Here is a 13,427-nt window from a genome sequence, read left to right as displayed (position 1 = left end):
TCTATCAAGTTAAGTCACCTTATTTGATATTTGTTGTCAGATACTTTTACCAAAGGATTTGTCATCCTTTATATAGCCATGTGAAATTGACGTTACAGTTTACAACCATAAATCACTTCACGTTATCAACACATGAATTAAAACAAATTCATATGTTTTTCCACTTCCATTACGTAATGTTAAACAAATGAATTAATATTCATTTAACATCACACAATGTTACATGTACTAAATTAATACATATAACACTTCTCATTAAGCTTTGTGTTGGATGTTACTCAACACTTGCTACAAGAAGTATTGTATATATTAGAATATGCCAATCAATATAAATATATATTTGAGGCTTTTTTCGAGCGACGTGGTAGTCTCCAACTTCTTAAAAACACTTAAATAAATTTAAAAATTAATTACTTACAATTTTTCTATTAGAATTAGGAAATAATTAATCATTTACAATTTTCCTATTAGAATTAGAAAAATAAAATTTAAAATTAATTACTTACAATTTTTATATTAGGATAAGGAAATCATTAATCACTGACAATTTTTCTTTCAGAATTAGAAAATTATTTATTAATATTAGTTTACTTATTATTTTAAAATTACTTTTTCCAACTTAATTTTTATATTAGAATAAGGAAATCATTAATCATTGACAATTTTCCTATCAGAATTAGAAAATTATTTATTAATATTAGTTTACTTATTATTTTAAAATTACTTTTTCCAACTTTTCCATTGGAATTAGAAGATTATTTCTTAATATTCGTATTTATTTATATATATGAAAACTTCGATTTACTACGGAAAAAAAAATATAGATATATTCATAATCACAACTTTTTAAAAACACTTAAATAAATTTTAAAATTAATTACTTACAATTTTTCTTTTAGAATTAGGAAATAATTAATCATTTACAATTTTCCTATTAGAATTAGAAAAGTAAAATTTAAAATTAATTACTTACAATTTTTATATTAGAATAAGGAAATCATTAATCATTGACAATTTTCCTATCAGAATTAGAAAATTATTTATTAATATTAGTTTACTTATTATTTTATAATTACTTTTTCCAACTTAATTTTTATATTACAATAAGGAAATCATTAATCATTGACAATTTTCCTATCAGAATTAGTAAATTATTTATTAATATTAGTTTACTTATTATTTTAAAATTACTTTTTCCAACTTTTCCATCGGACTTAGAATATTATTTCTTAATATTCGTATTTATTTATATATATGAAAACTTCGATTTACTACGGGAAAAAAATATAGATATATTCAGAATCACAAGTTTGACGGATTATTTATTACAATTACTTACAATTTTTATATTAGAATTAGGAAATCATTAATCATTTACAATTTTCCTAATAGAATTAGAAAATTATTTATGAATATTAGTTTACTTATTATTTAAAAATTACTTTTTCCAACTTTTCTATTGGAATTAGAAGATTATTTTTAATATTCGTATTTTTTTATATATATGAAAACTTCGATTTACTACAAAAAAAAAATATATTCATAATCACCAGTTTTACAAATTATTCATTATAATAATTCACAACATAAAATGTTTGTCAGCTCAAACATTTTTAATATACTTAACATAAAATTAAAAATTATCATAAAGAATAATATAGAAATAGTGTTTAATAAAAAATAACATAAGAATAATATAGAAATAGAGTTTAATACTATAATTAGCTAAACATCATATTTTAAATATTATTTCTAATAACTTAATAGTAGTCTCAAGTTTTTGTAATCAATCCGAGTGACTTAATTTTGTTTAGTACTAACTACTCCCGAGAATCCAAATGAATTCCATAGCAAATCTATAATTCTAGAAATTTTGTTAAACGACCTGATTGTTTCCTATGACAAGCTGAAATTGATCATTACCCGATCCATTCATTGCGTATTTTATCATTCTCAGAGTAGTCACGCCTATTTTATTCCATCATTATAATTTTCCGACCCTCGCTTCAAATTTGCTATAATTATGTATTTGCCTATATCAATCTATCATCAAAATTTACATAAATTTCTTGGGATATCCAACCTCTGCTACTCACGGAGTAATATATTCTGCATTAAACAACGATTTTTCTTAGGATGTTTACTTCAAAGGTACACAATAAGTAGCTTAGAAGAAAAAAAAGTGTTGACATTCCTCACGTGCCATCATTTATTTATTCATTTAATTTCTATAAGTAATATTTTACTCAAATGTAAAAAAAAAATGATTGGGACGTAGATAGACCTGACAAACGAGCCATAAAATTAAAAACTAACATAAAGAATAATATAGAAATAGTGTTTAATAAAAAATAACATAAGAATAATATAGAAATAGAGTTTAATACTATAATTAGCTAAACATCATATTTTAAATATTATATCTAATAACTTAATAGTAGTCTCAAGTCTTTGTAATCAATACGAGTGACTTAATTTTGTTTAGTACTAACTACTCTCGAGAATCCAAATGAATTCCATAGCAAATCTATCATTCTAGAAATTTTGTTAAACGACCTGATTGCTTCCGATGACAAGCTAAAATTGATCATTACACGATCCATTCATTTCGTATTTTATCATTATCAGAGTAATCATGCCTATTTTATTCCATCATTATAATTTTCCGACCCTCGCTTCAAATTTTCTATAATTATGTATTTGCCTATATAAATCTATCATCAAATTTTACATAAATTTCTTGGGATATCCAACCTCTGCTACACACAGAGTAATTAATTCTGTATTAAACAACAATTTTTCTTAGGATGTTTACTTCAAAGGTACACAATAAGTTAGCTTAGAAAAAAAAGTTTTGACATTCCTCACGTCCCATCATTTATTTATTCATTTAATTTCTATAAGTAATATTTTACTCAAATGTAAAAAAAATGATTGGGACGAAGATAAACCTGACAAACGAGCCAACCGGGCCAGGTTCTGGTTGGGATCAGACAATTCAGGTTTTCAAGAATTTGATTCAAAATGGGTCATGTCGCGTAAGTGGTGGAGCTGGGGGCTAGCGGGGGTGAGGGCGGTCATAAATTTCAATGTTTTAGTTAAAATTTTCCAACTTTTTTCGAGTTTCCCTTACACCATTACTCATTTGCCCTCCGCTGAGATTTGTCGTCCCCGTTGGGGTTTATTCCTGCCTCCGCCATTGGGTCGGGTTATTTCAGGTTCGGGTCATTTTCGGATAGGTTATTATCACATTATTTAAGGATAGTAGTCAGTTCCAACAATAAACATTCGGGTTGGGTTATTTTAAACATTTTAGAAATTTGATAATTACATTACCTAGAGTATTATTCTAAAAGTTATTATAGACATTTTGATAATTACAAGGTGTATTATTCTAATTCTGCAAAAATTTGGAATACATAATGTTCGGTTCGTAAGTAAAAAAAAACGTAAATATAGAGAATATAATGCTTTTGATGGGATGATCTCTCAAAATAATCATATAATATGAAAAAAGATAAATAGAAGTAAGACAAATATAGGTTAATCATCATCTTTAACATCTTTTCACATACTCCACATTAATATGGTATAATTATTATTTTATTAGCCAACCCTGTGCAAAAACCAAATTAGGTATTTACCTCAAGTTGTATTACCTTTTTATTACTGTGAATTGATTTCTTCTAATTTAACAAAATTTCATTAGGTTTCGATTTAAATTGGGCTGCCTTCATGACCACTTGGATGGATTTTTCTTTTTCTGTTTGTTGATAAATATTTTTTTAATTACGTTTCTTTATATGTTAACATGCGTTTATGTGTTCAAACTGTAAAGCCAATTGGAATTTTTTATTCGGTTTGATCAATTATAAAAACATCTTAAAAATATTATCAAACGACATTTTTAAGAAAATTTTAACATAAACACTTTCAAGTTTACACTACCTTTTCATAAAAATTTCAAGTTTTAACAACTCACATGATTGCCCAGAAAGAAGGTCAATCTCAATGGCAAGTAGTACACACAAAAGGGGTAAAGAACGATACACTTGAAAGTCCCACCCTTTAACCACTGCTTTAAATGATCTCGGGCAATCGAACTAATACACATCAAAAGAGTAGTAGCACAAAAGGAGGCGGTTACATTCATTTTGTGCCATGGGGAATCAGAAGGGGCCTAATAGACTGAGTTAACATGTGTTTGAGTAAAATTGATCTGCAGTCTCATTTACACAATAAAAGCTAAAACGTCCTTGCGCGTTTTACATTTAATCATTTATTTTAGAATCCGTGCAACGCACGGGCATCACACTAGTATTCTCTTGTATATTTGGTAAATATCTTTTATTTGGTAAATATTTGTTTCCTATAATTATGTAAATTAGTTGTAAATTTATTTGGTAAAATATACAAGAGAATATTGGCATATTCTAATAGTATAGATTAAACCATTTCTACAATATTAGCAGTTTGAGTACAGGTGATAGGTCCATTTTATATATACTTTTCACCCCATATTTAGCTCGGTTTTATATTAATTATCCGCTCTTAGGAGCGATTTATGAGCTAATGTTGCCTTTGGTAGTATTCTTTAACTTTATTGTCTTATGTAGGAATTGGAGCGGTTTTCCGTCATTTTCTTATACGTTGACAAATCCCGAGTAAGGCGGAGCTAAATGGCAAGAATTTGAGCTTAAGTTAATGTGCCATGCTTATTTACAAATCCCGACTCAAAGGGAGCAAATTACAAATGAATACGAGCCCACATGAAGACAAGTTTACGTGCAACGTAATACAAGTTACATGCTGAAGTTGCGACGGTCTTTGTGTTCATATAAAGACGGCATTCATGCAATTGCAAGCTAAAGACAAGGTTTTCATGCCCATATCTATGCTATTACGAAGGGTCATATACACATGCTAGCAATAAGACGGGGTTTATATTACGATGAACCCCACGGACTCAAGCCCATGGAACTTCCAACGGCTCTCCAACGGCTATCTCTTTCCCTTATGGCAACAATCTCTCTTTGCCTCAATTAGTTGATATTGTGAATATTACCTTACCTTGTTTATAGCTTGTTCTCACATATAAATACTTGCCTATGTAATTAGAATAAACACATGAACATATACAATTGCACTTTCATATATACAATCATACGTTTATAATATGATATAGTATCAGCCAAGTTCCTCGAAACCTAAAATCGCCGTCTTCTTCGTTTTGTTCTCGATCCTCGAACTCGATTTTAACCTTGACAAATCCTGACGACAATCAAATTATTAATTCTACCTCGAAATCTCAATCCTATACCTTCGTTCCTGTTGAAAATCCCAGCACTAACATCACACAAATACCGTTCACAGGAACCAATTTCGACGAATGGTCGCGTGGGCTTACCCTTGCTCTTCTCGCCAAAGAAAAACAGGGGTATGTCGATGGCACCATCAAGAAACCCACTGCTACTGCCTCCGATTTTCCTTCCTGGTTGTCTCAAAACGCGCTTGTCACCGCATGGATCTACAATTCTCTCGATCCGACCATTCGACGAACGATTTGATATCGCCCTGAAGCAAAACAAATATGGGACGATATCCGAAATCGCTTCTGCCAGAATAATGATGAATTTTTTGGTTGCAGGGTGAGTTGAGTTCGTGTCGCCAGGGTCCAACGGAGTCTCTTATTGATTACTATGGCCGCCTCACGAAACTATGGGATGATATTCAAGCAGCAGATCCCATTCCACCTTGTGCGTGTGACCCGTGCACCTGTAATCTGGTAAGCATTCTCGATACTCGTCATGATAAGAAACGTGTTCGTGATTTTCTTATGGGATTGGACGACCGATATGACAATGCTCGTTCTCAATTAATTGGTATTTCTCCCTTACCTACTCTTGATTTTGCCTATAATCGACTCCTCCAAGAGGAGGGAACGCGTCAATTTTCCGTGAATAAAATCGACTCAAAACCTGAAACCATGGCTTTTGCTACTCGGACCAATGCTAACCCGCGGCCTGCTGGTGGGGGAGGAGATCGTTCTCGGTCAACTGACCCCAATAGACCATATTGTATCGCTTGTCGACGGTCAGGCCACTTGTATCCCGTCTGCTATCGTGTTACAGGAGAGTTTCCAGATTGGTGGGAGACCGTCCTAAACATCGTATCTATATAAATGAAGTTGATATGAGTCATACTGTAGTTCCCAATGTTCAAGGTATAGCCAATTATGACCGTATTAAAAAGGCTGCTTCCCCACGAGCTCATGCATCTCGTCACCACCCCCACACCCTCTGGCCACGGTGCTACTGTCCACGGTGCTACTGTCCACCCGACTGCCCCCGGTGCTCCTGTTAATGGGGAGTCAGCTCGAGCTCATGTTATCTCGGTATCACCTCCATCTGTTTCGGTACTCCCTTCATCTGCTGGGTTCGAAAATTTTGATTTTAATAAACTTACTCCGACATAACTCGAGGAAGTTCACAAAATATGGCAGGCACGACAGCCGGGACCATCCTCATCGACTCGTCTAAGCGGTAAACCCTTATCTTTCTCTTGGATTATCGACACGGGAGCATCCCGACATATGTCGGGTTGCCTATCCCATTTTACTAATATTCGAAAAATTAGCCCTTTATCTGTTGGGCTCCTGAATGGCGAATTCACACACGCCACTCAATGTGGCGATATTTATTTATCAACTCGATTTATTTTACGTAATGTTTTATATTCCGACAAATTAAATTGCAATCTCATTTACGTTTCTTCCCTTTTACTTGATTCATCGTTAACTATCTAATTTTCTCATCTTTTATGTTTTATATATGTTTTATTCAGGACATATGAAGATGAGTTGTGCGCTGGTTTTATGATGGGTTCATGCCCGAAAGATGTTAACTATGAACCATGAAGGGTCTGCCCTTAAGAACGAGCAGATAGCAGCCACGGCCTGGCCGTTGGAGTAGCTTACGTGCCATATTGAAGACGGGTTTATAAACTCGAGTAGGATGGACTCATACATGCTTCCATGCTCACTTGAACTCGTGTACTAGCTGTGAGGGAGTCGGAGTCCAACCCAAGCACTGCTAGCCTCTGCCCGTCGGTGATGGTGGGAGCATGGTGGCGGCAGGGCCGGCCTTAAGGGTAGTTTGGGTTGGCAAATGAGGGCCCAATATTGAAAGGCGCCCAATATGACTTGAATACTACTCTAGCTTCGGGTATGACGTGGACCCATTTTGGGTAATAACTTTCAACAAAACCTCATTTTGATAATTTCTTTGAATTTAAGCCCTGTTTTTGAAAAAAATTCCTAAAAACATGGAAAACTCCTTTCCTGTGTTTCTTACTTCTCGAGTTGCGTGAAGAATGCAGCGAAAACAGAGCATGTCATGACTTCCCCGATCGGGGTTGTATTCCCTGCCCACCGGGGACACTTGCAGCAACCAAATTCATCTCCCAAGCCACTTAGCCACGTCCCCGATCGGGGACGTCTCCCCTACCCCCCGGGGAGGCAGCCACCAAGCCAAAACAGCCGTCGTTTCAGCTCCCTGCTTCGTGGTTATATATAGCGCTGCATATTTGCGTGTATCCTATCTTAGATGCTTCTGCCGTCATTTTCCTCTACCATTAGGTTTAGTTTACAAAAACTACATTAGTTTATTAGTTTAATAAAAATTCCGTACATATTACATTTTAATTATTTACATTTTCGATTCAGGTTTAATTCTTGCATGTCGTTCTTCCAATTCCTTGCAATTTTCTCATTTTCTAATTTATAATTATGCAATTGTTTAGATTTCTATTTGTCATTTGTTTATATTATTTCATTATGTGTGAGTAGCTTAATTAATCTAGGGCAGGGGGATTAACATGTATAATTAGTATTATAATTGTTTGAATCGGATTTGTATGTCATCGCTATTATCTCTATTTCTTTGCTTGATTTAATTATTAAACTTTAATTAGTGGCCATAATTATTTGTTTATACTTGTTAATTTCCGACCTAAAATCGAAAACCGGGTAGGAAATTAGACAAAACACGAGTAGTAAGACGACCTAGTAAGATTGGAAGTCTCTAGGACCCGTTTTATAGTCGGCAATAAACCCAAAAGGCATCTGCCATTGACTTAGACAATATCAACATCACAATATCCGTATTTGACAATATCGTTATACTAGTTTACATGTGAAACCCGTACCATAAATTCCTTCTTAATATTGTTTTTAACCCTCTTGTTTATTTGCAAACCAACCTTCAAACCAATCAATCGTTTTGACCTTGATAAAATTCGACCCATGAGAACTTATTTAGCAACTCTCGTCTCCTTGATATCGACCTCTACGCTACTTCTCTAACTGAATTCATTTGTTGTTAGCCTAAAATAGGGTAAAAATATTATCTTTGATTTGGGGGGCCGACAACCCTATCAACTGGTTTGGATTTGGTAGCGCGGGGGATCATGGGCCGAGCATGGACCTTGGAGTCGAGTCGAGTTTCGTGAGATAGTAGATGAAGATTTCTTTAGAAGATTGTAGTAGTCATGACTTGTATTTATTCATTTAATTGTTATGTAATTCACTAAACTTATATTTTTATAAAATGTTACTTAAATGTAGTTCTCATTCACTGTCTTGGGAAACCGAGATGGTGACATCTCCCGATTACCTTGGCCGGGTAAGAAGGGGGTGTTACAACTGTGATTATATAATCGACGGTTAATTACATTTCGAGACCAATACTTGTCAAAATGGTAAATCGAAAATGTCTTAGCAATGGTTAAGATGGAGTCTGATGAACATTAGGTCCCCAGGTTGTTCAATCACCCTGGACCCCTTCTATTGTAATGTCCATGTATGTTATAACTTATTTGACACGAAAAAAGAAAAGAGATAAAGATGGTAAGAAATAGTATCCCTCATTTCATTGAAGATAATCTGTACGATATGTTACTAATAACATCAAATTATTTGTCTACTCAAGTCTAGATTACTATAAATGGGTAAATCTTAAATAATCGAATAAATATAGAATGTTAGGAAACAAATGGAGAGCCTAATCCTAAACATACTCCCATAGTCCTATATATTGAGTGTATTTAATCAAAAAGAAGAACATAAAATACAACTAATTACCATACTTTAGTCAATAAAAGAAATCAAAATGTCACACCACAATGCTACACAATTGCACATAGCTATGTACCCTTGGTTAGCCATGGGCCATATTACTTCTTTTCTTCGCATTGGCAACAAATTAGCCGAAAAAGGCCACAAAATCACGTTATTTCTCCCACCAAAGACACAACTAAGGTTTACCTCTCAAAACCATCACCCTGAACTCATTACGTTCGTTACCGTCGCTCTCCCTCCAGTCGACGGGCTTCCGTCCTGGGCAGAGACAACAAACGACGTGCCGGCCGAGTCACGGCCCCTTCTTATGACAGCCATGGACCTGACCCGAGACACAATTGAGGCCCATTTAATAAATCTCAAGCCCAATTTTGTTTTCTATGACTTCACCTATTGGATTCCTGGGCTGGCCCATAAGCATGGGATTAAGTCCATATACTATTTTTCAGCCCTTTTGGTGAGAGTTGCTTACCAATTCCACCTAGCAATGGACTTCTTTACGGGTCAACAGATATCAAAGGCCCATTTAATGAGCCCAGTAAGTTCATTTCCGAACCCGCTTATTAAAATGCAAGCCCATGAGGCCCAATCATTGGCTAATGTCCTTATGGTTGACTTTGGTGGAGGTATGACTTTTCTTGAAAGGATGGGACGATCTCTAAGAGAATGTGATGCCATAGGTATCAAGACCACTACAGAGATGGAAGGAGTTTATTGCCAATACATAGAGGAGGAGTTTGGTAAGCCTATTCTTACGGCTGGGCCGGTGCTCCTTGATCCTCCGGCTAATCGTCTTGATGATTGGGTTGAACAATGGTTGGCTGGCTATGATTCGGGTGAAGTGGTGTATTGTGCATTTGGGAGCGAATGTACCCTTGATAAGCCTCAGTTTCAAGAGCTGGTCCTCGGGCTCGAGCTAACAGGTTTGTTTAGATACGTATTTCAAAAACCATAATGTCTAGTGAACAATTAAATCACTTTAATTTATCTATTTTTGTCAAATAGTCTTTCTACCCCAGTCATGTGTTTACGTTTGTTTTTGGCATATAAAGACCAAAAAGAGAGGAGAAACTCATTTGTTATGGTTGTTAATGGATAACAAATGGCCAGTATTGGATGTAGAGCATAAAATTTTCTATTAAACGCATTTCTAATATGAAAATATAAACAAATAAATGAGACACCTAAAAATGACATAGGTATTTTCCTTGACAAAAAAATGAAATAGGTAAGCAAATGACATAATCTATTTACCAAATTATTACCTGAAAATGACAGAAAAAATTACCTAGGTCATTTCCCACATAATTATCCATTTTGTTGTTTATGTCATTAGATTACATCACTAATTTGACACAAGTACAGTGTTGATTAACAATATGTTCATGGTTCCGACACTGACCATGCAAATTCCATAGGTAAACCGTTTTTAGCCGCATTGAAGCCACCACGAGGTTACGAAACAATAGAATCAGCCTTGCCACAAGGGTTTGCAGAGCGAACCAAAGGAAGAGGAATAGTGTACGGAGGTTGGGTACAACAACAACTAATCTTGCAACATCCCTCTGTTGGATGCTTTATAACCCATTGTGGGGCCGGGTCTTTATCCGAAGCCATGGTGAATAAATGTCAACTAGTGATGATACCAATTGCAGTTGATCAATTCGTCAATGCAAGGATGATGAGTTGCGAGCTTAAAGTTGGTGTTGAGGTTGAGAAAGGAGAGGAAGACGGTTTCTTCACTCGCGAGACTGTGAGCAAGGCGGTCATAACCGTGATGGATGAGGAGAGTCAAGTTGGGAGAGAGGTGAGGGCTAACCATACTAAATGGAGAGAATTCATACTCAAGGAAAGTGTTGAAGACTCCTACATTAATAGCTTTATCTTGAGTTTGCAACATTTGCTTGGATAATTTAATTTGTGATAATAATGGGTCTTAATAAGTTCAAGTTTATTTAGGAAATTAAAGGTTATTGTGTATGACAAGATCTTATGATTAGTTTCTCATAAAACCAATTACAGATGATCTGGGCAATACTTTTTTGTTCCATCTTATTGGGTTTTGTTGTATGTTTCTGGGTTTTAATTATATGAAATAACTAGTATTGGTGTCCGACTCTCGGTTGACGACTTGACGCTACCTATATTTATAATTAAATTTTATTTTATATCAAATAAAACTAAGTTTGACTTGTCTAACTAATACATTTACTACTCGTAATAAAATTTCTATAACTTATCTCTAATTATGATGTAATGTAAAATTTATCAATTATAAGATATATTCACTACTCTCGCGATTAATATTATGGGAAATTCTCTCTTGTATCTCTTAGGTTTTCACTTTTCTAAACTGTACCCCTACTTTTCACTAAATATCAATTATACCCTTAAACTTCATTAATTATTCCCAAACGTAACCAAACCCAATAAAAACGTCTACTAACTCCGTTAAGTGCTTACATGACGTAATTAAGTGTGATGACATGGATTTTCCCTTTTTTATTGCAATTATTACTAGTGAAACACATCTGTCCTTTTTTTTCAATTTTTCCCCATATTCCCTCCATTTTTTTTCTCTTACTTTCCCTTTTCTTCACAAACCATTTTCTCTCTTTCCTTTTAACATGTCTTTTCATCTAACAATTGGAGAAAGAACAACTCCATTGAAGGACTTGAATTTCAAAATCAAACTTGCTACGTATGTGGTAGAAGTGCGGTCTTAAAGACATAGAGTCTATGTGACATTTACATATACAATCCTTGAAATTCTTCTTTCACCCCTCAACTTTTCGAGTACTTAACTTTTGCAATTAAGGTTTAGGATTGTGAAAATCCATGTCATAAAGATCATTACCTTGGTTGAAAAACTTGGGGCTTTATCATTCTCCATTTTTTTGAGTATATTACATTTGATTGTGGTAGATAATTCTTCAAGACCGCACTCCTACCACAAAAAATGTAAGTTTGGTTTCGAAATTCAAGTCCTTTAATGGAGTTGTTCATCTTCCAATCGCTAGATGAAGAAGACGTGTTAAAAGGAAAAAGAGAAAATGGTATGTGAAGAAAAGGGAAAGTAAGAAGAAGAAAAAATGAAGTGAATGTGGGAAATAATTGAATAAAAAAAAAAGAGGAAAGGTGTATTTCATTAGTAATTGCAATAAAAGGAAGAAAAAACCATGTTTTCATACTTAATTGTGCCATGTAAGCACTTAACGGAGCTAATAGATGTTTTTAGTGAGTTTGATCACGTTTGGGACAACTAATGGAGTTTAAGGGTATATCTGATATTCGGTGAAAAGTAGGGGTACAACTTAGAAAAGTGAAAACTTAACGAGTACAAGAGAGAATTTCCCTAATATTATTAACTTGTTATTACAATTATGAGACACCTTCACATACCTTGTTTGGATCCTTCCAAATGGCGCAACATCCTATGATAAAGTCTACTCTATCTCGCAGACCCAACTCCATCCTCCACACACTCTCCATCCACTCTCATGCACACTCATACAAACCCCGACCGAGTCACAGACATTCGTCCCTAACCTATCCATACGGAGGAGATAGTCCAGTTTATAAGTCCAAGGAAGTTTCATATCAAAAACATTTGGTAATGGGTGGAGTATCTCCTTAGTTTATAAACTAGACAACTTTCTAATTATCTTCTTCCAATATGAGACTCACATGTGATAATTATGGGTGAGCCCTTTATATTTACAAATTCCTAGCACCACCAGCCACAGTGCGCCCTCCACTACCAACCACACCATACTCCTGCAACCGATCTATCATTAAGCCTATTATTTGCGGCTAGTAATTGTGGACGTTGGTGGAGGTTTCTGGGAATGGGTTAAGAGTTCCATTTGCTAGAAATATTTGTGAGATAGGTTAGCACTTATCATGTATTCACTGGACACATATTAGAACATTGATAACGGATAATTTTCATGGTACCTCTAAAATTTGCACTTTTTCTCAAGTACTCCTACTTAATAGAATATAGATAACGGACCAAAAGTCCGCCTAATATGTCTCCATTTTTGGATTTCATTAGACTTGGCAAACAAATCGGGTCGTGTTGTGTTCGTGTTCTTGTCAATATTAAACGGGACACCATTACACCAACTCTAACCCGACCCAATTACATAAACGGGTAATTTATCTCAAGCCTAACCCGACCCATTTAATTTTTCTATAACCCAACCCGACATGTTTAATCCATTTATCTTTAAGCAGGTCGTTTTTAACCCACTTAACCCCTTTAACCCAATAAACTAATATAATAAAC

The 13,427-nt window shown here is 34.5% G+C and overlaps 1 protein-coding gene across 1 annotated transcript; it reads left to right on the top strand.

Annotated features, from left to right (window-relative positions):
• The first annotated feature begins 9,167 nt into the window (after window positions 1-9,167).
• Window positions 9,168-11,105, top strand: LOC141638395 (UDP-glycosyltransferase 79B30-like). Its single transcript, XM_074447808.1, has 2 exons — window positions 9,168-10,059; window positions 10,555-11,105. Exons 1-2 carry the CDS (start codon window positions 9,168-9,170, stop codon window positions 11,046-11,048), a joined length of 1,386 nt encoding a protein of 461 aa, XP_074303909.1. The 3' UTR covers window positions 11,049-11,105.
• Window positions 11,106-13,427: the final 2,322 nt, after the last annotated feature.

The sequence above is a fragment of the Silene latifolia genome, unplaced genomic scaffold, assembly GCF_048544455.1.
Source record: "Silene latifolia isolate original U9 population unplaced genomic scaffold, ASM4854445v1 scaffold_20.1, whole genome shotgun sequence".
Taxonomy (NCBI): Eukaryota; Viridiplantae; Streptophyta; class Magnoliopsida; order Caryophyllales; family Caryophyllaceae; genus Silene; species Silene latifolia.
The sequence above is the reverse complement of the archived record's forward strand: the minus strand, read 5'-3'. Positions and strand labels throughout refer to the sequence as shown.